General features: G+C 35.4%; 5 protein-coding genes and 1 pseudogene across 10 annotated transcripts; 4 read left to right on the top strand and 2 right to left on the bottom strand.

The window, feature by feature from the left end:
• Positions 1-1,108: 1,108 nt before the first annotated feature.
• On the top strand, positions 1,109-4,323 carry LOC107415386 (WAT1-related protein At5g40240-like). 5 transcript variants are annotated; one of them, XM_016023697.4, is made up of 8 exons: positions 1,109-1,367; positions 1,709-2,066; positions 2,222-2,284; positions 2,386-2,499; positions 3,021-3,261; positions 3,378-3,536; positions 3,638-3,789; positions 3,897-4,323. In XM_016023697.4, exons 2-8 carry the CDS (start codon positions 1,885-1,887, stop codon positions 4,030-4,032), a joined length of 1,047 nt encoding a protein of 348 aa, XP_015879183.3. In that variant the 5' UTR covers positions 1,109-1,367; positions 1,709-1,884; the 3' UTR covers positions 4,033-4,323. The 5 variants fall into 5 exon arrangements, with proteins under 5 accessions (XP_015879183.3, XP_015879180.3, XP_015879181.3 ...); XM_016023694.4 differs by having other exon boundaries at positions 1,110-1,367; positions 1,715-2,070; XM_016023695.4 differs by having other exon boundaries at positions 1,110-1,367; positions 1,711-2,070.
• An 875-nt stretch (positions 4,324-5,198) lies between these two features.
• LOC107415372 (WAT1-related protein At3g28050-like) lies at positions 5,199-8,430 on the top strand. 2 transcript variants are annotated; one of them, XM_016023675.4, is made up of 7 exons: positions 5,202-5,796; positions 5,979-6,044; positions 6,200-6,313; positions 7,036-7,273; positions 7,362-7,520; positions 7,606-7,757; positions 7,930-8,430. In XM_016023675.4, exons 1-7 carry the CDS (start codon positions 5,603-5,605, stop codon positions 8,084-8,086), a joined length of 1,080 nt encoding a protein of 359 aa, XP_015879161.2. In that variant the 5' UTR covers positions 5,202-5,602; the 3' UTR covers positions 8,087-8,430. The 2 variants fall into 2 exon arrangements, with proteins under 2 accessions (XP_024928632.2, XP_015879161.2); XM_025072864.3 differs by lacking the exon at positions 5,979-6,044 and having other exon boundaries at positions 5,199-5,796.
• A 123-nt stretch (positions 8,431-8,553) lies between these two features.
• LOC107415355 (WAT1-related protein At3g28050-like) lies at positions 8,554-11,164 on the top strand (annotated as a pseudogene).
• Positions 11,165-11,468: 304 nt separating this feature from the next.
• Positions 11,469-15,599, bottom strand: LOC107415451 (protease Do-like 9). The gene is made up of 9 exons (XM_016023781.4): positions 14,716-15,599; positions 13,867-14,066; positions 13,498-13,678; positions 13,212-13,403; positions 12,577-12,809; positions 12,280-12,381; positions 12,150-12,200; positions 11,927-12,031; positions 11,469-11,824 (listed from the first exon to the last, which is right to left on the bottom strand). Exons 1-9 carry the CDS (start codon positions 15,362-15,364, stop codon positions 11,723-11,725), a joined length of 1,815 nt encoding a protein of 604 aa, XP_015879267.2. The 5' UTR covers positions 15,365-15,599; the 3' UTR covers positions 11,469-11,722.
• Positions 15,600-15,997: 398 nt separating this feature from the next.
• Positions 15,998-17,370, top strand: LOC107415389 (uncharacterized). Its single transcript, XM_016023703.4, has one exon. The coding sequence runs from the start codon at positions 16,628-16,630 to the stop codon at positions 17,177-17,179; it is 552 nt and encodes a 183-aa protein (XP_015879189.1). The 5' UTR covers positions 15,998-16,627; the 3' UTR covers positions 17,180-17,370.
• A 1,619-nt stretch (positions 17,371-18,989) lies between these two features.
• Positions 18,990-21,952, bottom strand: LOC107415374 (xyloglucan O-acetyltransferase 4). Its single transcript, XM_016023679.4, has 3 exons — positions 21,356-21,952; positions 20,953-21,236; positions 18,990-20,016 (listed from the first exon to the last, which is right to left on the bottom strand). Exons 1-3 carry the CDS (start codon positions 21,702-21,704, stop codon positions 19,246-19,248), a joined length of 1,404 nt encoding a protein of 467 aa, XP_015879165.3. The 5' UTR covers positions 21,705-21,952; the 3' UTR covers positions 18,990-19,245.
• Between the last annotated feature and the right edge of the window lie 784 nt (positions 21,953-22,736).

Here is a 22,736-nt window from a genome sequence, read left to right as displayed (position 1 = left end):
AAATGGTAGATGAGGATTGTGGCTCCAATAATATTAAATACTCTGAAGTTCCCTCTGTTTGCAAAGTTATAAGGAGTCATTTGTTTTTGCTATTAATTTGTTATATAGATTAACTTCTGTTTAAAAATAATAATAAATAAAGCGTTTATGATGCAGCTTATTTAGATTTTGTACCATAATGATCTTACTGGTTTGGGCATTTCAACCGTCACACAACTGTATCTTCCATTCTCAAATGTGTACATATTTATCCAAAAAAACAAAAAAAAAAAAAACAAAAAACTACTATGAAGTGACAAACCATATATGCCCATGCCAATAAATAAATAAGTTTGGAGTGAGTTGGAAATGTGACCTCATCAAGCTATTATCTAGTATTTACATGAATTTGTATGAAGAAATTCACAGTTCAAACTTCAAAGAAAATCTTGATTATTTCAACCCAAAAAAAAAATAAATAAATAAAATAAAAAAATTGAAACATATATAAAGAAAAGTTTTATAATGATGAACGAATAAATAAGTAGTAGTGATCCAGGCAAGAAATGGTTTACTAAAATATTTAATAAGTAATATATTATAATTTTATTAGTTAACAAATAAAAATAATTTAAATATGAATGTGTAAATCTTTATTTTGTTTTCTTTTTTTTAAAAAAATAAAAAAAAGTAAGTATTTTTTGTATAAATAAGTGTATTTAGTGAATATTTGATACTTTCAAACATTACTATGTACTAATGGAGTGTTTGAATAATAGTAAAGTTAGTGTGAATTTAAAATTCTCTAATAAAGTAAAATTTTTTTCTTATTTAGATAATTTTAAAAGAATAAATTTATAAGCCTCAATAAAAAATAAATTTCATAATGTGAAAAAATAAAAAACTATAAAAAAATCCTAAAAAAACCCATCCTTTAAAAATTAAATCTCAAAAAACTAATTTTTAAAAATTAATTTTTTATAATATTTTTTTTTTTTACCGAATATCCCATAATACTGAAGATAATAATATATGTATATAAAAAAGTTAGGAGGGTATTTTGGTCAAGAGTCTGAAATATTTTATTCGATATAAGAAGTTTTAAGAAATTATAGCTATTTCTAATATACAAAATCCAAAAGTCGATGATGCCCTTTTAATATCTATGTCTCTAAGTAATCACTGGTGTCTGATAGAATACAAGTCGCTGGTGTCTAATATCATTTCTTTCTCTCTTTCCATTTTAAGTCTATACAAAAAAAAAAAACTAATCACTGGTGTCGTCTCTTCTTCCTCCCGTCGGCCGGCGTCGATTCTTTCTCTGCTCTCCCGCTGGAGGCATGATTTGAAGAAACAGCACGTTCTGAACCGCCATTGCTGAAAAAATAGTATGCTTGCTTACTCAAAAAATCGTTTATGATACATTCGTAGTAATAAGTTTAATGTTTGGAAGATCACTGTCAATTAGCTTTTAGGGAAATTGCTTTTGCATTTGAGGGTATACAAAATTTAATCTTGATCAATTCAATAAAAGTTTTCTTCTCCAATTCTTCTTGCCCATTTTCATTCCCACTATGTGTTTTTTGGTTGTAGTTTAATCTCTGTAATCCTTAATTGTTTTGCTTTTGTAATTTTCCATCTTATTAGTCAAATGGGTTTCTTTAATTGTTGATTTCTTCTCTCTTTTTTTTTTTTTTTTCTTTTTCTTTTTCTTTTTCTTTTTCTTGAGAGGAAGGAGAAGAGTGGGTTGGTGTTTCTGCAACATTTGGTAGAAGAAGAAGAAAGGGAGGGGAGAGGAAAGATGGGTTTTTCTATCTGTTTATTATAGTGTGATCACGGTTGCCCATTATATATATGTAGCATATATTATATATTGGGAGACACATCCACACACAGAGATATGGTATGGAGGTATTGCTACAAGGAGGTTTTGCCATTCACAGCCATGGCTACAGTGGAGTGCTTGAGCGTGGGCATCAACACCTTATTCAAAGCAGCAACCTTGAAAGGGATGAGCTACTTTGTTTTCATCCTTTACTCTTATACTCTCTGCACTCTTCTTCTCCTCCCTTTTGCCTTTATCTTTCGTAGGTGACCACAATTACTAGTCTCTTTTATCTCCCTTCTCATTACCAAACAAATTTTTCGATCATTCAATATTAATTTTCATTGGTAAAACCAAGACAACTATATATGTGCTGATTTATTTTCTCTTTCAATTTTATATTCGAGAGTAATGCAGAAGTGGACTTCCTCCATTCAAGTTTTCTCTCCTTTATAGAATTATCCTTCTGGGCGTGATTGGGTATGAAAGATATCTCAAAGAACGCCTCCCACAAGACTAATTAAACAACCTCTTTCTCTTTTGTTACTTTGAATGAATTGTTGTGTTTAATTGGGGTACAGGTTTGGAAGTGATATGTGTGGTTATAATGGTATAAAATACAGTTCAACAACTCTTGCTTCAGCTTTCAGCAACCTCACCCCGGCATTCACCTTCATATTGGCCGTGGTTTTTAGGTTTGATTTCCTCCTTCCTCTCGGTGTTTCATTTTACTTTTACTTTTCACACTTAATTTTATCCTCCATTTTTATTTTCATGTACCTGCGTAATGTATACAAGCACAACCTCATTGCATGCTAATTTTTTCTATATACCTGCATCATCATTCAATGTCTCCAACTGTGGTCAAGTGGAAAGTGTAGCCAATCACCAATCCTGCCATTTGTTTGTTTTATGCTTTTGAATTCTTTGGTCATAGGATTATAACAAAACAATCCACAATTTTTACGTTGTAATTAATATGCTTTGTGTCGCTTTTGATGAAGATACACCCTTTGTTTACTTTTATCATGCATACAAATAAGTCCAGGTGTGTCCTCAATTGAAGTGGTGAAACTGAAGATGGAAACTATTAATAAAGTTGTAATTTTTAAATTGAAAGTGCCAATGATATCTGAAGCTCTTGATTGTTGATCTTACTATCAATTCTTTTTTTTCACCTATTCTGTTGTTAATATTTTTTCCATGCCTTGAAAAGGATGGAAAATCTGTATTTTAGAAGGTCAAGCACTCAAGCCAAAATCATAGGCACCGTAATATCAATATCAGGTGCTTTTGTGGCAGTTCTCTACAAAGGCCCTACATTAATATCTTCTTCAAAATCCAATGAACTCCACCAAGGCCCTTTGGCTTTGGGAACAACACAAACAAATTGGGTCATAGGTGGCCTCTTATTTGCTTCTCAGTACCTTCTACTCTCAAGCTGGTATATTGTACAGGTATTTTATCCTTTACAAATAAATCTCAACGAACTGTAGAGTTTTCAGATGTCTAAATTTTTGCAATCCTAGAAATATTGAGGAAAACTAAATTCCAGTTCCGTATCACTTTGCAGACCCAGGTCATGAAAATATATCCTGCCGAGCTCATTGTGGTATTCTTATTCATCCTGTGCACAACAATTATTGCAGTACCAGTATGCTTGATAGCAGAAACGAACCCTAGTGCTTGGAGATTAAGGCTTGATATATCATTGGTCACCATAATTTTTGCAGTAAGAAACTAGAATGACTTAGTAGGTATATACAATGCTTGATCAATAGTATAGCTTTGAAAATTAATATCATACTGATAGATATCTGTTTGTTTTTTAAGGGATTCTTTGGTCCTTCCTTCAGCAGTGTGGTTCACACGTGGGGCCTGCACTTGAAGGGACCTGTATATGTATCCATTTTCAAGCCATTTTCAGTTGTCATTGCGGCTGCAATGGGAGTTGTATTTCTTGGTGATAGTCTCCACCTTGGAAGGTTTGTGTTTAGAATTTTATTTTTATTTTTTTTCCTTCTTCTGTTTCACCGTATGTTTTGCATATATTTCATTTGGGTTTTTATTTTTTAATTCTTGTTTTTGGTAGTGTCCTTGGAGCAATAATGTTGTCACTTGGGTTTTATGGTCTAATATGGGGAAAAGCAAAAGAAGAGGAAACGGCGAGGGAGGATTCTTACCCTAATTTGGGAAACACCCCTTTGTTGCACAGACACGAAGTGTGAGATATATATTATATTCATGGCAAAATAAGATATTTATATATATCTGTTCGAACCACTCTGCTTCAGCAACTGTGTATGTAGTAGCTATAGTTAGTGCTAAACCTAATCATAGGGAAACTAAAGAGCTTCCGGTTCATTAACGTAATCTTCAACCTGGCTTCAAATTCTTTTTATGCTTTTAGAGAATTAGAGCAAACCGTACTCTAACAAAGAATATAATGCACGTTTAAGCTACCTTGTATTTGCAATTTTGTTAATGTACTATTTTTGTTGCTTCTTCTTTCAATATAACTGCATGATGGTCGTGGGAGGGACTACATAAAGTCAGCCCAAAAAGGTCAAAAGGTCAGGCAGGGCCCAAGCATGCCCCAGCGCACTCATAAGGGGAGGATTCAATTATTGTAAAGAGTGTGTTTGACACGTTCCCCTTCAATCTTGACCAAATATTTATTAGAGAAATTGAAGTCAGTATAAAAAAGAAATAAGGGGAAAAAAAAAACTGAAAGTGGATGGAGCATCTTAATTCCGTGTTAGGTTTTTGTTGACTGTTTGGTTTCTTAAAATCTTCTCATTGGTACGGCTTACGAGCTCTAAAAAACACTGCAAAATCTCTCTACCTCTACATTTTTTTATTTTATTTTAAAGATAATGGCCAAAAAGTAAAGGCCGTGTCTCATCATCCAAAAAGATACGTCATAAGACTCGTTTTTCCTTTTGTTTTTTTTTCTTTTCTTTTTTTTTTTTCTTAAGGCATGAAATGTCATAAATGACTTTAAGCACCATAATTTCCCATTTAGCAACATTATATATATATATATATATAAAGAAAATAATAATAAGCTTCTTGATAACAATAAACTTCTAAACTCAGAAAAGGGTTCTTCACAAAAAAATAAATAAATAAAACAAAATTATAAAGGGTATTTTCCATTGGTAATGAAGTTATCTTTTTCTTTTTCTTTTTTTGTTATTATTAATGGGACAATAAGATAGCAGTTGCGTCTTCCTTCTATACTGTACTGGATTGTATGCAGATTAACAAGCGGCACTCTGTCATTGGATCACCATTCAATTATTTTATTTATATATAACCTGACAAAAAAAAAAAAAAAAAAGGGTTAATATAGAACAATGGATTCCTTTCACACTACTTTGAAATAATCATCAAGCAAAAACTACACAATAAATTTGTAGCTTGACGACCATCCTAATGCAATCCCAGGAGCCATATCTAACTTTTTGCCTTTTTTTCATTTTCGGTTAAAGGAGAGGGAGAGAGACAGAGACAGAGACAGAGAGCCAATAATAGTGCCACATTTCCCATCATTGTCACTGTGTGACGCTATCCTACATTATACAGTTTTCCTTTGTCAAGCTAACCTACATTATACAGTTTTCCTTGAATTTCTGTCGTTTGCGTCTATAACCATTAACACACAGCCCCATGATTTTACAAATATAGAAGCCCTTCATTTTAGCTTTAGTCTCTGTCTCTCCTCTGTATGCGACTCTGTTTCTGTGCCTGTGACTGTGAGCGCGTGGGAAGAAGAAAGAGAGAGAAAGAAGAGAGATGGCGGGGAGGTACTTGTGTTACAGGGATGTTCTTCCCTTTACGACCATGGTAACAATGGAGTGCATGAACGTGGGTTTAAACACACTGTTCAAAGCAGCAACCTTGAAAGGGATGAGCTACCATGTCTTCGTTTTTTATGCTTATTCTATTGCAGCTTTTATCTGCTTTCCTGCTCCCTTTATCTCCCGCAGGTCTCTTTGCTCCTCTCTTCTTTGCATGTATTTTATAAATTTTTCTTTTCATTTTTTTTTTATTTTTTTATTTTTGTTTTTGGATGTTGGGCTTATATGATTTCTTTGTATTGTTGTTTGGTATTCAACGAAAAAAAAAAAAAAGTCTGAAAAAATTGTATTGTTGTTTGGTTTCTTTGCAGATCAAGAGTACTTCCTCCTCTCAATTTCTCCATAATGAGCAAAATTGTTCTTCTTGGTCTTGTTGGGTACTGTTAAAACCAAAAACCCATAAATTTTTCCTTCTTTTTTTTTTTTCTCGAAATTTTATGTTACTTGATATTTGATCTGGTCTGATGCTTTGAATTAACTGTTGTTGATGAACTAAAGACTTTTGATGGATGTGTTGTGTGCTTTTGAGCAGGAGTTCATCTCAGATCATGGGGTATACAGGAATCAATTACAGCTCTCCCACGCTTGCTTCAGCCATCAGCAACCTAGTGCCTGCTTTTACTTTCATCCTTGCTGTCATTTTCAGGTTCTTTCCCTCACTCCCACTTTTACAGAAATACCCTCAACCGAAATGGAAAGTCTAATCGCTTCCACCGTAAATATAATAATATATTCTTTTCTTTTCTTTTCTTTTTTTTATCTTTTTCTTTTTTTCTTTAATAATAAAGTAGACGGTGTATGGTAATAGTTGATAGTTGCTTTGGAATTTGGATGAAAGCAGAGCAGGTGTCACTGCCTTAGTTTACTTTGGTAGCCCTTGCTTTGTTTCTTTAAGGCTTAGTTGTCGCCTCTTGCAAGCAAGTAGCAACCAAAAACAGAAACCGTTTTTGGGTTAAGTTTTGAATTTTTATTTTCAAAAAACAAATGTTTACTGCAGTTTCTAATTCATAAACTAAAAAAGGTTGCAGCAAAAACTAAAGTGGTCCACTTATTTTGTTTCTACCGCAAGAGAACGGGCCTATTAGTTTGCCACTAGCATAAGTGGCTGACAATTATGCTATCTTATTGGACTTTAAAATTTCGGTGGATTAATGATTATTTAAGGGGAATTTGGCAATCTATGACAAATACATGATCTGTGTGTGTGTGTGTGTGTGTATTAAAAACTATATAAAAAAAAAAAAAATTTGGGTAATAGAAATCTGTACTTTATCAGTTGGAAAAGTCCAATCTTTTATGCCTTTCTTAACGATTAACCACTATTTCCTTCTATCACTCTCTTTTTCTCTCTCTCATTCCCTTCCAAAGGATGGAAAAAGTAGTCCTCAGAAGAAAAAGCAGTCAGGCTAAAATATTGGGCACTGTAGTTTCAATAACAGGTGCATTTCTGGTGACACTTTATAAGGGCCCTCCAATTGTTAGATTTCCATCACCATCCCTTTCACTGCATCAACCTCCATCAAACCAAGTGCATTCAAATTGGGCCATTGGTGGCCTTTTACTTACTGCTGAATATATTTTGGTCCCACTTTGGTACATCATTCAGGTAAATTCACAAAAATGAAAAAATAAAAAAATAAAAAAAATCTGACAGTGTAAAGTTTGATATCTCAAAATTTTGAAATATTTTGCAGGCACAGATAATGAAAGAGTACCCAAATGAACTAACTGTGATCTTCTTCTACAATCTGTGTGTGAGCCTCGTTGCTGGAGTTGTGTGTTTGATCACAGAAACAAATCCAAATGCTTGGAAATTGAGGCTGGATATAGCATTACTTTCTGTTGTGTGCTCAGTAAGAAACTACCAGGCTTCTGGAATGAAACCTCATACATTTTATTCATGAATCAGTAATATCTAATGTGTTTCTTTATGTTCAGGGAATCTTTGGGTCATTCTTGAACAATACTGTTCACGCATGGGCTTTGCGCTTGAAAGGTCCTGTATTTGTAGCAATGTTCAAGCCTCTATCCATTGCCATTGCTGTTGCTCTGGGGGTCTTGTTCCTTGGTGATACACTGTATCTTGGAAGGTATGGATAAACACTACAAATTAGTGGACCTTGTTGTCTTGAATTTTATCCTCTCTAACTTTATTGCATAGAATAAGCTAAAAACAAGTTTCTGCTTGAGCGTGTTTCACTTGTTAATATTCTGTCATTGGATTCAGACACCAGTTTCATTGTTTTTGGTGAAATTTTGCAGTCTAATTGGAGCAACAATAATATCAGTTGGATTTTATACTGTGATGTGGGGTAAAGCCAAAGAAGAGATGGCTGAAGACTCTGAAGTTCATAGCCTAGAATCGCTACCTACTCACAAGGTGCCACTGTTGCAAAGCTGCAAACATGAAAATTTGTAGAGTAAATACTTGAAAATGTGTGAAAATCAGGTTATAAGACTTTCAACGCCTGTTTGTATTATAGTGTATGTAAATGTTTGTTTGTAGTTGGAGAAAAGAGAGAGGTGGGAAGAGAAAGATCTATAAAAGGCAAAAACTTTTCGCCCAAATCCAATTTCAAGCAGGAAAACAACAAATGGAATACATTTACCCAATCGAAGGTTGGACCGGCAGTCCTCCAGAATTCAGGGTAGAGAGAGAGAGAGATTTCGTATTGTATGGGGCTATGACCCGGTAATTAAGCTAATGTACAATATTATATTCAATAGGAAGGTTGGATAAATTAGCAACTTGATATTTATTTACTTTCTTCTTGGATCTGCCAAAAATTAAATAACCAAATAAAATAAGGGACATTGCTTACTTCAAAACCTGAAGAAAAAATTCTCTAACTTTAATAAGAAGCTTCCACCACGTTTCACAATTGCAAAAAGCGTGAACTTCAAAGAACTATATGCCAGAAGTAGCAGATGAAGCAAAGTGATGCAAGTTGACCATTGACCACTCCTTCACGAACCAGTCTTTGATTAATTAAGATCTAAAAGTTGGTAAGTTTTTTGGAGCTTATAAATAGTTTTCTCTATATCAGCAATTAAGGTATATATTTTCAAGATGAGCTGGACAATCTATTTTGGATTTTCATATTATTATGTATAGATCTTTGGTTATGCATGCAGGGACAAATAGTTTGTTTTTGGAGAATCATAAATGTAAAAAAGATGCATAATTTAGTTTGTCTTATACTAAATGAAAATGACAGAGAAAGAAAAAAAGAAAATGACAAAGAAAATATTCATTTAATAATCTTGTTTCACAATATTTCAACGCGATATATCATATTACGTATGAAGCAGAAACTCCATTGCCTTGTCTTCTCTTTGTAGTTTATATATAGACGTGGTGTGTGGAAGAAGAGAGGTAAGGAAGGTAAAGAGAGAGAGAGAGAGAGAGAAGATGGGAGATAGGCATGGTATTTACAAGGACATACAGCCCTTTTCGGCTCTAGTGACAATGGAGTGTGTTAATGTGGGGTTGAACACACTCTTCAAAGCAGCAACATTAAGAGGGACGAACTGCCATGTCTTTATTGTCTATGAATATGCTATTGCTGCTCTTGTTGGCCTCCTTCCTGCACTCTTTATCTCCAGGTTTTTTATATCTCAGTACATATATATATATATATATATATCGCTATAAGCCTTATAAATCAAGTTGTTTCTTCTTCTTTTTTATTTTTAATAAATTCTAATGCATATATCTTGCACCTAGTTTGTTGTTGTGGATGTTCATGTTAGAAGGATAGGATGAATATATTTGACTTTTTGTGTTCTTGATTTTTTTTTATTTTTGGTAGATCAAGAGTACTTCCTCCTCTCAACTCCTCCATACTGAGCAAAATTGGAGTTCTTGGGGTTATAGAGTATAGCCAAATGGAAAATAGCCTTTAGATTTATCAATTTATCAAATGAGTTTTCTTTATTCAATTCGATATCTTGTCCTGAATAACAATAAAATGGACTGGTTCTTGTAAATCTTTTTTTTTTTTTTTAAATACTAATTAGACAAATTAATTTAGTAATTGGGTTCTCACTCTAGCTAGCAGGTTTTCATCTCAGATAATGGGGTATAAAGGCCTCAGTTTGAGTTCTCCAACTCTTTCCTCGGCCCTCAGCAGTCTCTTCCCAGCTTTTACTTTCATTCTTGCCATCATTTTCAGGTTCTTTTCCTTATTCATCCTCTTGCTCCTGGGCATATTTCTTTTTCCCTTGCTTTTGCAAACAACTTATTACTTCTCTCTTCATTACTCTATTTTCACCAAGGATGGAAAAAGTAGTTGTCAGAAGCAAAAGCAGCCAAGCCAAGATCTTGGGCACTATAATCTCAATATCAGGTGCATTTCTGGTAACACTCTACAAGGGCCCACCAATTGTTGTTGTTCCACTTCACCAGTCTCTTCTAAACTCCATTAAATCAAATTGGGTCATCGGTGGCCTTTTACTTTCAGCTGAATACATGTTGTTTCCCATTTGGTACACTGTTCAGGTAAAATTTCCTACTTATTCACCTGGAAAAACCAGCTTCCAAGTGTCGCTAAAACGTGGTCTTAAACAATATTTTACAGGCACAGATTATGAAAGAATACCCAGATGAAATAACTGTCATCTTCTTTTATGATCTATGCGTGTGCATCCTTGCTGCAATTTTTGGTTTGATTGTGGAAAAGATTCAAGTGCATGGAAGTTAAAGCCTGGTATAGCAATGGCCTCTGTTGTTTGCTCGGTAAGAAACTTACAGCCTAAATGGAGCTTGTGATTTTCATAAAGTCACTTGTGTTAATGGGGTTCATCTCTATACCTTTAGGGAGTGTTTGGATCATTCTTGAACAATACTACTCATACATGGGCATTGCGGTTGAGAGGGCCTGTGTTTATCGCAATGTTCAAGCCCCTGTCCATTGCAATTGCTGTTGCCATGGGGGTCATCTTCCTTGGTGATACTTTCAGTCTCGGAAGGTATGGAAACCAGAAGCAAAACCCCAAGTATTTCTCATCTCATTTCCGGCTAACAAGTTAAATTTGTTGTCATCGATTCAAACACCAGTTTTGCCATGTGCATTTTGCAGTCTAGTTGGAGCAACAATAATATCGGTTGGATTTTATACGGTGATGTGGGGTAAAGCAAAAGAAGAGATGGGTGAAGACAGTGACGTTTGTGAAGTTCCTAGCATGGTATCAGCGCCCACCCACAAGATTTCTTTTTTGCAATGAGAACGTACTTGTAAATGCATGACCCCTCTATCAGCCTCCAATACAGACAGCAGGAAAAGGAAAAGATCTCTGTCGGACACAACTTTCGGCCAAGATCAAGTTTCATACAAGAGACAACAAACAAATAAACCTTTACACGCCCTGCTTATCTCCCTTTAGCTTCGCTAGCAAATACCAAAGGGAAAACCCATGAAGGAACCACATGTGGGACTGAGTCCTGTTATACAAGAATTAAGATAAGATGGAAATATCAAACCGTTGCTTTGTTAAATTTTCTCTTATGACCTGCCAAAGATGTACGTTATGTAGATAGGGCTTTAGGGGGGAATGATATGAGGGTCATCCAAATCATGAAAGAGCAGTTAATAGAGCGATGCAAAAGATTTAGATACCATAATCTTCTTCTCTGAACCTTGACTATCATATTACACAATACGCCAGCATGTTTCTAGTCGGTAAGAAAATTTCCGCAACTAAAAAAGTCCCAAGATTCCTCAAAAACCAACCTTTATATCCTCACTCTATTTCCTTCCACTCAGTAAAATAATAATGAGGTAAAAACAAAAAACAAAAAATAATAAGAAAAGATCTTTCACCCCTGTTACATGAATATCATCTGTCACAAAAAGGCAATGCAAACCCACCTTCGGCTAAATTCATCTGATGATTAAATGCTACAAAAAATAACGAATGAACAGCCAGCCTTGACTCTATCAAGGCTAATGTAGTGTAAAATTACATTCAGATAGGGCAGCATATGGAAAGATCATTTTCTAGGATAGCTATCAAAGGAGTAATCTTCTCTACTTCATCAATCATGTTTTAAGATCTATGATGTTTTAAGATCCTCAGACATAGCAGATGGTATGCAATGTGTCGCAAGAATATCCAGAGTTGCTTCTCTCGCGGCCTTCGTCTTAAGCACAACTATCTGCATGAAGATGTTTAGAAGCAAGCAAATTTAGAAAAAATGCAGCAACAAGCATGTGAGATTGCATCTGTGTATGAGCAATGCAAGAGAGTGAGAGAGAACCTGTTCATATTCTAGATCAAACTTCAGATATTCTTTGTCACAGCTCTCCACCATGCTGGCCAAGCTCTTCAGGTTCTTCACAGGCTTACCGTTGAAAGCAAGAACCTGAAAAACAGAAGAATGATTTTAACAAGTGCACTTAGAGAAAAATTTTAACAAGTGGCTCACTACAACAATTCTTTCTAAAAGGAGAACCCAAGAGTCAGGTTACATATTTCCAGACCTGGGTATTAACAATGTCCTCATATCCAATATTAATGTCAGCTACAAGAACCTGGGACAATGTTGTAAAGGATGAGCGCCAAAGTCAAACTGATATTGGAAAACATATGAATAGAAGCAGAGAGATAAACCTGAGAAACAACAACAAGCTGTTCATCTATGGACTGTGCCATTGCATGTAGATGCTTGTCTAACAATTTGACTGGAGCATCAAATTCATATTCCTTCCCATACTGAAGATGAGTGAAAACCCAGATGTCAAGATACAAAGATAAAAATCCTTTTCAACCATAGATACACATGCATTAAGAACCAGATAAATTGTTCAATGAAGTGGTCCTTCGTATAAAACAAATAAAGAGAAAATAAATGGATACTGGGGGCAAATTAAACAGAAAAATGGGAAGCATTAAAGGTAAACGACACACCTCAGAACGCAGATATGGAACGGATACAGTAGTAAAAACAAATCCAGCAATAATGTAATAAGAAGGAGGTTTGCCCTTGATGTGTGCTGGGATGAGCCGCTTGTGAGTCGCAAGCTTCACATTGTATTCAAGTATCTCTGAACTACGAAGAACTTTTACCAGAGCAGTATCACCAGTGTATTTTTGAGAGACCAAATAACTGAAACCTATTCGCTCTCCATGCCTGAATGGAACTGGATATTGATAGCAAAAGAGAGTTAGTATCAACCACTCCATTATACTTCCTTTTAGTTTTACCAATTATTTAAGAACAGTATTCAACCAAAATAAATAAATATTAAGTTCACTGCCTAGCCAAATTTCCTCTATATAACCATATATTTTAACATTAAATGCCAGAGCATGGCCAACTAGTTGATTCTTGAATGTATTAAATATTATCATATTCATAGCCTAGTTTATCATTATCAAGAAGAGAAGTTCTTAAAGATCGGTGACTTCCTTAGGGACCTCTTAATTTGTCAATGTCTTAGGATTGATACAGGATTTAGTAATTAGAAGCAACAGCTATGAAGCATAAGTTGACGACAACTAGTTGCAAAACATGATAAGAATTTTTTGAAAAGAAAATTTACCTGTTCCATCATTGGCAATGTTAACACCATCAAAGCTAAGAATAACATCAGATGGTCTCAAAGCATGATACTCTGGAGCTGTAGGTTCAACTCTTCTAATACGAACACCCTTCTTATCGGGTCCCATCCCCATTGACAGGCGCAGATCGGGATTTTCCATCTTCTGCCACTCAACCCCAAGAACTGGGAAGCCTATAACATTGCAAATTAAGTAAGAATAGGACAACAAAAAAACAACAAATTACAATTTTTGGGAGGAGGTTTTTAAATGTACACCCTAAAGCACCTGTATATGCTCCATTCTTCTCATAGTCTTGAATAAAGTGCATAATGACTGGTGTTGGTATGACATACCCTATATTCTCCACATCTTCATGTTTAAGAGACTGAAATGCAATACCAACACATCTTCCCTTATCGCTGAAAGCAGGGCCACCAGAGTTCCCAGAATTTATTGCGGCATCTATCTGTTAAAGCATCTCAAACAGAAAGTACAGACACAAGTCAATGATCTGCAATGCTAATGTATAATCAAAAGGCAAAATCCAGCGAATATCACCTCTGCAACACTAACATATAACCAAAAGGTAAAATGCAGAGAATATCACCTGCAGTCCTATCGAATAACCAAAAGGCAAAATGCAGAGAATATTACCTGCAGTCCTAGAAGCTCAGTTGATCCATGAACATACGATAGAGTCTCCATGCGTGAAACAACACCACTTGTCACAGAGATTGTGTCACCCCCAATTGGGTAGCCCACAACAGTGACTGCATCTTGAAGTGCAGGCAAATCTCCAAACTCCACAGGCGACACTCCTTCCCAAAACTCATCATTACTCACCGTCAGCATGGCTGTAACATCATGAAAATCAATACAAAACTTGAGGTTACATTACCAATGAACTTAAACAAGAAAACCTACAACAGATAACCAAAATTTACTTAAAGCTAGAAAATGGGCAAAGGAACGACCTTTTAAAAAAATTAGTCAAATAAACTAGTACAGACCAGGATTTGTCAGATCATTATTGAATTGCCATGCATGGGATGTGTGTATGTGCAAATTGCCCAATTAAGCAATCATAAATGCACAGTGACTACGTGAACAAGGAATTGAAATTAAGTTGGTATATTAATTCAATCCTACAATCTAAAAGTACTAGCACTACCGCAGTAAGGAAGTAAGTCATGGCTTACATAAATTCACAAGAGTTTTAACACATCCAATAGGAATTTAAAATTTGAGACTAGGTCTTGTTTGTTTTACCATCATAGGAAGAAAAAGTTCCTAGAATCCACAAAGTTAAAGTTATTTAGAAGAGAAGTTGACATTAACTCACATACTAATGGTAAAAAGTCACAATAAAATTTGGGCTTTCATAATCACTAAATCAATTATGTCATCTTCATATTGAAGAAGTAATCTTTATTCCCCAAAATAAAGAACAAAACCATAAAGCAACTTAGGAAAAAAAAAAAAAAAAAAAAACATCTTCCATACCAATATCGCACTCAGTACCAATTGCTAGCACAGTGGCCAAATACTTGATATCGGACCCACGTTTCTTGAGCTTAACCTGGGTATGGTGCTCTACGGAATGAGCATTGGTCAAAACCCTTCTGCCCCCAATGATAAACCCACTGCTACTCGAGCTGTACTGCCTCTTCCTCTGCCATGGCAAAGAGAAATTCGGCTCCGAATGCACGCAGAACACCTTCACCACCGCGTCCATAGATGGAACCATTCTCACGACGCTCTCCCAGTTCGGCGCAGTCATTGGCGGTTCAGCGACCAGAGCCAAGGCGTGGTGGTGGGCCGAGTCTCCGTTTTGGTCGATGATTCTCGAGCTCTTGCGCTTCGGTGAAGTCGCTATGTTCTTGGGCCGCTGTGCTTCCGTTTCCGTTTGGCTGTCCGTCTTTCTTGGTCGGCCTCGACCGCGGCGAGAAGATTGGGAACTACCACCTACGTCGGCGGTTCCTGTGGTAGGAACAGAAACGACGTCGTGCCCGATGGTAGGGGCTGGGCTGGTGACTACGACGACGGTGGGGTTAGCGTTAGCATTGGAGTTTGTGTGCTGAAAATCCATGGTGTTGGTATCTATAGCTGGACTTTTAGGTTTTCGACCTCGTTTTCTCTTATGTCCACCCATTTCTTTTTTTTCTTTTTTCTTTTTCCGAATTTGATTCAAGCAAAAAAATAAATAATAATAATAATAATAATTCTTTTTTCAGTGATAGTGGTAGTTTGAGAGCCCTAAAGCATGTGCTTAGGGCTGAAAGAAGACTGAAGATTCAAGAATCCACCATTTCCTCTGAATCTGAATCAGTGGCGGTAGCAGAGAAGATGACTCGAAGAAGATGTTGATATGGGCTCGCTCTTTATGATGGGCCCAATGGTAGGCCTCCGGTCCAGATCGTGGAATCTGAAAACCCATTTTATATTGGACAATTACCTTTTAATTTAAGCTTTAATCGCGTAGTTAGCTTTAATCAAGTAATAATATAAAATTAGAATTTTGACTCTTTAAAACTCTTAAAATTTTCTAAAATTTTAGATTAAAAAATCTATATAACAGGGCAAGAAAAAACTCTTGGAGAGTTTTAATAAATTCACTACAAAGTTTATTGAACTTTTATTATTAGAAATTTGATATTAAATGAAAAAAAAAATGAAATAAAATAAAGTAATTTTACAAAACAAATAGTTTCGCAGAGTGGGCCGTGATTCCCAAAATAGAGGTCTGTTTTTAAGTGTCTTTAACGTACGACCCTCGCATCTACAGACCAAAACTCTGTGAATGGTGATTTTGCAAAGAAAAGGAAATTTTGGGCTGTTGGCAACCCTTTGAGAGGGCGAGCTACGGTCTCTTTTGCAAATTGCAAAATCCCCATTACTCTTTTTTTTCTTTTTTTCTTTTTTTCTTTTTTTTTTCCTTTTTTTTTTTTTTGAGGTTTGAATATGGTTTTTTTGTTTTTCACTTTATTCCTATCTCTTTCTGATTGAAACTTTAAATCCCACCGTTTCACATGTGCTTGCTTGCCTCTTCCATTTTCCTGTTCCTATCCCCTTTTCAGCTCTTCTTCTACCCCTTTCCCTCTTTATCCTTTTAGGTCATTTTCTATATCATTTCAATTTTCTCAATTTTAAAAGCTTTCTCTTTTTCCTAAATCTCACTTGGGTTTTCAATATTTCCTTCTAATTTTGCTCTCATTCTTCATTAGGGTTTTCTTTTTTTTTTTGTTTTTCAATTCTTGGTCGCTTTGAATTTCTCATATTTTTTTGCTTTGTCCTTGCTGGGTATTGTTAGATCTTGGTTTTTCAGCTGGTTTCGATCGGAAAATTCTCTTCTCTTTTTTTTTTTTTTTTTTTTTTTTTTTTGGTTTTAAGGCTCTGAATTTCGTTTTCCGACGCAATGTCACAAGGTTATGCCATTGAGCTGTATTTCGATCCAGCGCTTGAGAACCAGGTGTTGAAGGCCTGGAACGTTCTCGCTCGACGTCAAATTAGCACCCAACTTATCGAAATGGAGTCGCGACCTCACATCACACTCTTTTCCAGCCCATTTATCGAACCCGCGAAGCTGGAAAACGTTATTAGAAATTTCGCTTCCAAGCAAGAACCTTTATCTTTATCTTTCTCTTCGATTGGGAGCCTTCCCAGTGACAACAATGTTCTGTTTCTCGCACCAACGCCTTCAATGTCACTGCTTCAGTTCCATTCTCAATTGTGCGAGGCAATGAAGAAAGAAGGGGTTGAAATTGGGGAAGAGTATCGCCAGGACTCGTGGATTCCTTATTGTGCGGTAGCTCAAGAAGTGCCAAGGGCTAGAATGGCAGAGGCTTTTTGTGTTTTGCGTGACTTGAAGTTGCCGGTTGCTGGGTATGCCATGGATATTGGGTTGGTCGAATTTTCTCCTGTTAGGGAGCTATTCTCTTTTGTGCTCGGTAATAACGTAGAAGCCTGAAGCCCCATTTTGGTTTGTTGTGCTAGTCTTTGAATTTAGATTTTTATTCGATGAATATTGCTACGCCTTTGGTGTTTTGATGTAATTACTTGTTGATGGTGCTATTAATAGCATAGTTCCAAAAATTTGCAATTAATGTTCTTGATAATGAACTTTTCCATCTTATATTTCTTTCTATTAGATTGATGATTTCTATTGCTGCTGATGATGATGATATATATTCTTCGTGTTGAATACTCTTGAAAAACCATGCATTTTACGTACACATTTTTTTCTTCTGATTTGTGGATTATCGGTTTGCTGAAACTTAGAAACCTCTCTTTGTGTTGTCTTCGATGTTTTATAGTTCAAGCGTTAACAAAGTTATCCTCTTTCTTTCTTTCTTTTATTAAGCGCTTAAGTGCGCTTCATTGATTTTTGGTCCACTGGTTTTAATTATTACTATTATTCTTTTACTATATACGTTGTTGCCACTCCTACGCGTTGTATTGATGTGACAATTTTTTCTTGAGCTACTTCCAAGTTCCTTTTGTGTATATGAATGAACAACGAATAAAATGAAAAATAAAAATATGAGAACTTTTTAGTTTAACTTTAAAGGTTCTACTGCTGAATTTGCTGATTTTATACTCTAGCATGTTGCATAGATCTTATACCTCAGCTAGGTTGTCTTTGGATATGTACTCTTCACTTTCATCTGCTGTCATCTTTCATAATAATCCTTTTAATCATCCTTCTTATTAATCCTTTTAGTCAATTTGTTTTACTGCTCTCATATTTATAGCCTCTCCTGTCATATAGAATTTGCAATGCTTGGTTTTACGAAGTTGTTTATTCTCTTTTATCTCCTTGTAACTTCTCTACGCGATCAGATTTGATCTTATACCAGCTGTATATCTTTAGCTGTGATCTTTGAGTCTCTACCTGAAGAACTCTTGTATCTGCCTCTATTTGAACCTGTCTATAGCTTACTGTATCCTCCTTCTTAGATGTTCTTTCTATCTGATTGAGCTAAGAAATTATCTCAGCATGTTCCTCCATTTTTCTTTTTATTTCTCTTTTACTACAGCTTCTTTCTGTCTTCTGTTGTATCTATGATTTCATCTGCTTACATGTATGACTACCCTTTCCAAGTTTATGCTGTTTTGCGTTACCCAGGTCTTAATATTTGAATCTTGATTTTGATTACCTTTATGTTTGTTGATAAACTCCATGCTAAGTTTTGAAGAATCTACGTCTTTCGAATTGTTGATCCTTGTTAATTGAAGCTGCAAGGAACATTAGATAAGTTTAACAATATATGGGGTGTTGCTGAAAGAGTGTGTCCACGTGAAGTGGCTGAAAGTTGTTGTACTGCCGTGCATTTTTCAGTACTTTTGTCTTTTTAACTTTTCAAGTAGTACATTTCAATACCATTGGTCGGAGTAAGCATCTGGACTTGCATTTAGTTCCATACATAAAATACCGTGCAAATGTTTTGTCCATTTGCTGAATGTTTCTAAGAATTTTGTGCTTTATGTTTTAAATTCTACTGATTTATCTCCCGTACAAAATCCTTCAGTCCTATTCTTGCTATAAAAGAACATCATTGGTCAAATCTTCCAGGAATATGGTTGTTCAGAATGGTTTTTTAGCTTGTTATGCTTTTACTCACCATTTTCCCTTTATTAAATGGTGGAAAAGCCATTTGTTATAACGGTTTGGATTCTTTCTGTTCTTGAAAGGAGGCCAAACGAACCTCAATGCTTCATTCAATTGGTAGAAACAGTGTGAGCAATTGCAAAACCAGATGCTACATGCTAGGACCATCTTGAGAAATATGATTGTTTCATACAATATAAAGATACAACAATAGATATTAAAAATCTGAAAATGAACGAAAATAAACTCACTTTTTCGAATTATTTGGAACAGCAAACAGCACTGGCATGCTTATATATATCATTTGTATTAAAACAATTAATATGCCCATGTAAAAATAATAATAAAAATATAAGGGCATTATTAATATATGTAAATCTATGATATATTTTATCAATCTAGCTAATATTCCTATGACTGTTTAATCATGAATCTAAACCTGTCTCTTTTCTTAGAACCGCCATTAACAAATCGCTCCAGTAATCGATAGGGCCTGGCATGCACCAATGAACACAATCATTATAACCCTTCATCCATTTGTTGCCCCAGTTTGCTCCTGGATGACCATCAGGTCTCATCAGCATGGCCCTAGTTATATCTACAACCCCAAACTTCTTTCCTTGTTTCTCTTCTTTTCTAACTCTTTCAATCTCTTCTAATTGAATGGTCCTCATTTCTAAATCAAAACTACTTAAATCAATCTCTTTCTCACCTGTAGGACTTGTCCTATTGCAGTAACCTCCTGTGTTCCAAGCTCCATTCTCAAAATGGGCTGGTGCAAATGTCCTTAATAAGGTCACCATCCCATTGCAGTTCTTGCAGCTGTTTATGTAATTCAATGCAGCTCGGAAAGCCATCCGAGCAATGAAGGTAACGTTGTAATCGGTCACGTTTGGCTTGCTGCAGTAGACGCATCCTGTCAAGTTGTTGCCTTCGTGCAAGTACATCACCCTGAAGAACCAATGGCCACCGGAGATGATGGCGTAGTGTATCTCCGGGATGTGTCGAGCCCAATTCTCATCCACCTTATCAAGCTGCAGATCAAAAATGCTGGACCCTGTGCCATTCACCATTCTCTCCTCTCCAACTATAAGGAATCTAGTCCATAAGGTCATGAGGGTGAAATCATAGCCAGGAAAGTACCATTTCCTGAAACGATCTTCAGAATCTTTAAAAATGTCTTTTGGAGTCTCAACCTGCATGATCAGTAATTCTGTCAGGTTTAGCGCAAATTGCTTTAATCAAACAACCCAATCAACTAAAACAAAAACGCGGTTGGTATGTGTATAATCAAGCCGTTCCAAGACGCTTGAAAATTCACATTATTATTTTCTTTGCCAACCAATATTATCAAGGACTGCATGTTCCTCATTGACACTTAGTTTGACTTTTTCCATTAATCGATGTATTGACTTTCGTCAAGAGTAACATGGCTTTGCCTCATGACAACAAATACAATCTCCCAAAATATGCATGAGGTGAATTTCTTAACTACAATCTTCCACACTGCACATTAGATGGAATTTTTTAGTTCTCTTTTTCATTTTTAATTAGATAAATTAATGGAGTCAGATTAATATGACAGGAATCTAAATCCAGATCTGCTACAACCTGTATTGGGCCATTTGATGGCTCAAAACTCTTATAGTTGTCTTTTTCTTTCGATTGATAATTCGAAATCGGTTAAAATTATTAAAAAATTTCAGAAAATAAATGGAAGCAAAAATAATTTCGTTTATGCCATTCCTCTGTACTTTCCCAGCTTCATACTAATCTCCATTTACTTATTCAAACTTAATTTCTATCAAACTAAACCTCATTCCAAATCAACAAAATCAAAATGTGGCCAAATTTCCTCAACATAAATGGTGATAACAATTAAACATGATTACATGAACTTTCTCTTAATGATATTGACAGAGGCAAAGACAGAGAAAGATGGTTTTTGTCCTAGACATTCTTTGATGTGTTTTATAAATTTTCCTTTTCACAAAATTCATGGAAATTTAAAATATTTGGGGAAAAAAAATTAGAATGGCAATCAGAATTGTCCATGAAAAGGACAAAACCATTAAAAGGAACTCAAAACGCCAGAATTTGCTGAAGAAAAATGAAAGTTTGAAAAAACTGACCGGTGACAAGAGGCAGAGAAGGGATTCCATGTGGTTTCTGGAAACAGAGTCGCCAACAAATGCCATCTTTTTTCCTCGAACCATCTCCAAAAATGCCTTGGGATCAAACCTTGGGAGCTCACATTTATCGGGTTTCCATCTCCAATTAAGAAAATCATTATCAATCCTCCCATTTCTGAAACAATTCTTGGAATTCGGTATCGTAGCACAGCTTGAATTGGTATACAGCAAAGACCCTCTCAGTTCTGGAACCCATTGACCCTTAAACAAGTCACAACTCTCCTCTAAAGCACAAACACCAAAAAGACAGAACAATCTTTTAGCAACCAAAACAAAGAGAAAAACAAACAAGTGCAAAGAGAATTGTAGAAAAGAAGAAATTGGGTTGTTTTTTTGAATTTACTTATTCGAGGCTTAGGAGGGATATTATTCTGATCAAGGTGTTGTTGTTGTTGTTGTTGTTGTTGTTGTTGTTGTTGGTCTTGAGGTTTAGACAGGACATTATTCTGATCATGGTGGTGGTGGTGTTGCTCTTGCACTACATGGTGATCTTGTTGGTTTTGGACAGAATCAAGGCCTTGTTTTGTTAAGAATTCAAAAGGGTATGGAGAATATAAAACGAAGAAGCTAAAAATGGTGGCTGCGGCTAGAGAAGTGAACAAGAAAGGGACCAGCCTTCCGATGTTGAAGAATCTATCCCTGTTGCCATTGTTATGAAATTTTTCTGAGTTTGGGACACTGGAATACTTCATAACTTTCCCAGTATACAGTCAGACAGTCAGAGAAACACAGAGAAGAAGAAGAGAGAGAGTTGGGATTTTCAAAGTGAGAGATTTTTCTATGAAAATGAGATAATTAGAGATTTGAGTCCTAAAGATTCTGTAGCTTCCATCGTTAAAGAAATTAGATATGGAAGCTCTATCTTGTGAAGGAGGTTTTCTCTTTTTTTTTTTGTTTCTTTTTTTTTTTTTTTTTTTTTGGGGTCACTTGTTGGGTTTTTCACTTCTTTTTTTTTATTTTTTATTTTTTCCCCTTCTTACATTTGTTTTTATTTATTTATTTTGGTTTTTGGGGTGGGGGGTGATAAGATAGGAAACTAGAGAACCAAAAAATAAAATAAATAAAAAATTAAAAAAATGAGAGATGTGGGAGTGCCTTTTGTGGAAAGAAACGCCAGCCGTAAGATTGAGACACGTGGACATATACGGCAATCAGTCAATGCATGTGGGTTTTGTAGACGGAGCATTAGTGATTAGCCTTATTTCTCGGCACAAACCATTCGGATTTTGGAAAAATATTATGCACTTTTATGGGTATTGGTTGGTTGTGATCTTTTATCAATTCTCACTTTTCCACTTGCCCACAATATCACAATAAAAATTCCCTTATGTCCAATCCAATGGAATTTATCACAGATCAATCAACATGAAATCACAGCCTTACAAGAAGAAGACTATTGACTTGGACCATCCAAAAATGTCAAAAATTAGGAGTCTTTATAGCAAAGTACAAGTGTAAGTCATGCAAAAAACGACACTAGTACAGTGAAGTCATACCGACAAAATAGCATCCAAGCAAGGTATAAACGGTTGAATTTTATATATATATATATATATATATATATATTTTTTTATTTTTTTTTTTTTAATTTCCATCTGAATCGTGACCGTCCATGAAAACAGCTGGGTCCACATACATGCAACAGACAAGACATAGTTTTTTTTTTTTACTTTTTTTTTTTTTTTTTTTTTTTTTTTTTACTTGCATATATGAATCCAACAGAC

This window comes from Ziziphus jujuba, chromosome 4, assembly GCF_031755915.1.
Source record: "Ziziphus jujuba cultivar Dongzao chromosome 4, ASM3175591v1".
NCBI classification, from domain to species: Eukaryota; Viridiplantae; Streptophyta; class Magnoliopsida; order Rosales; family Rhamnaceae; genus Ziziphus; species Ziziphus jujuba.
Note: the sequence above shows the minus strand (reverse complement) of the source record. Positions and strands in the feature narration are given on the sequence as shown.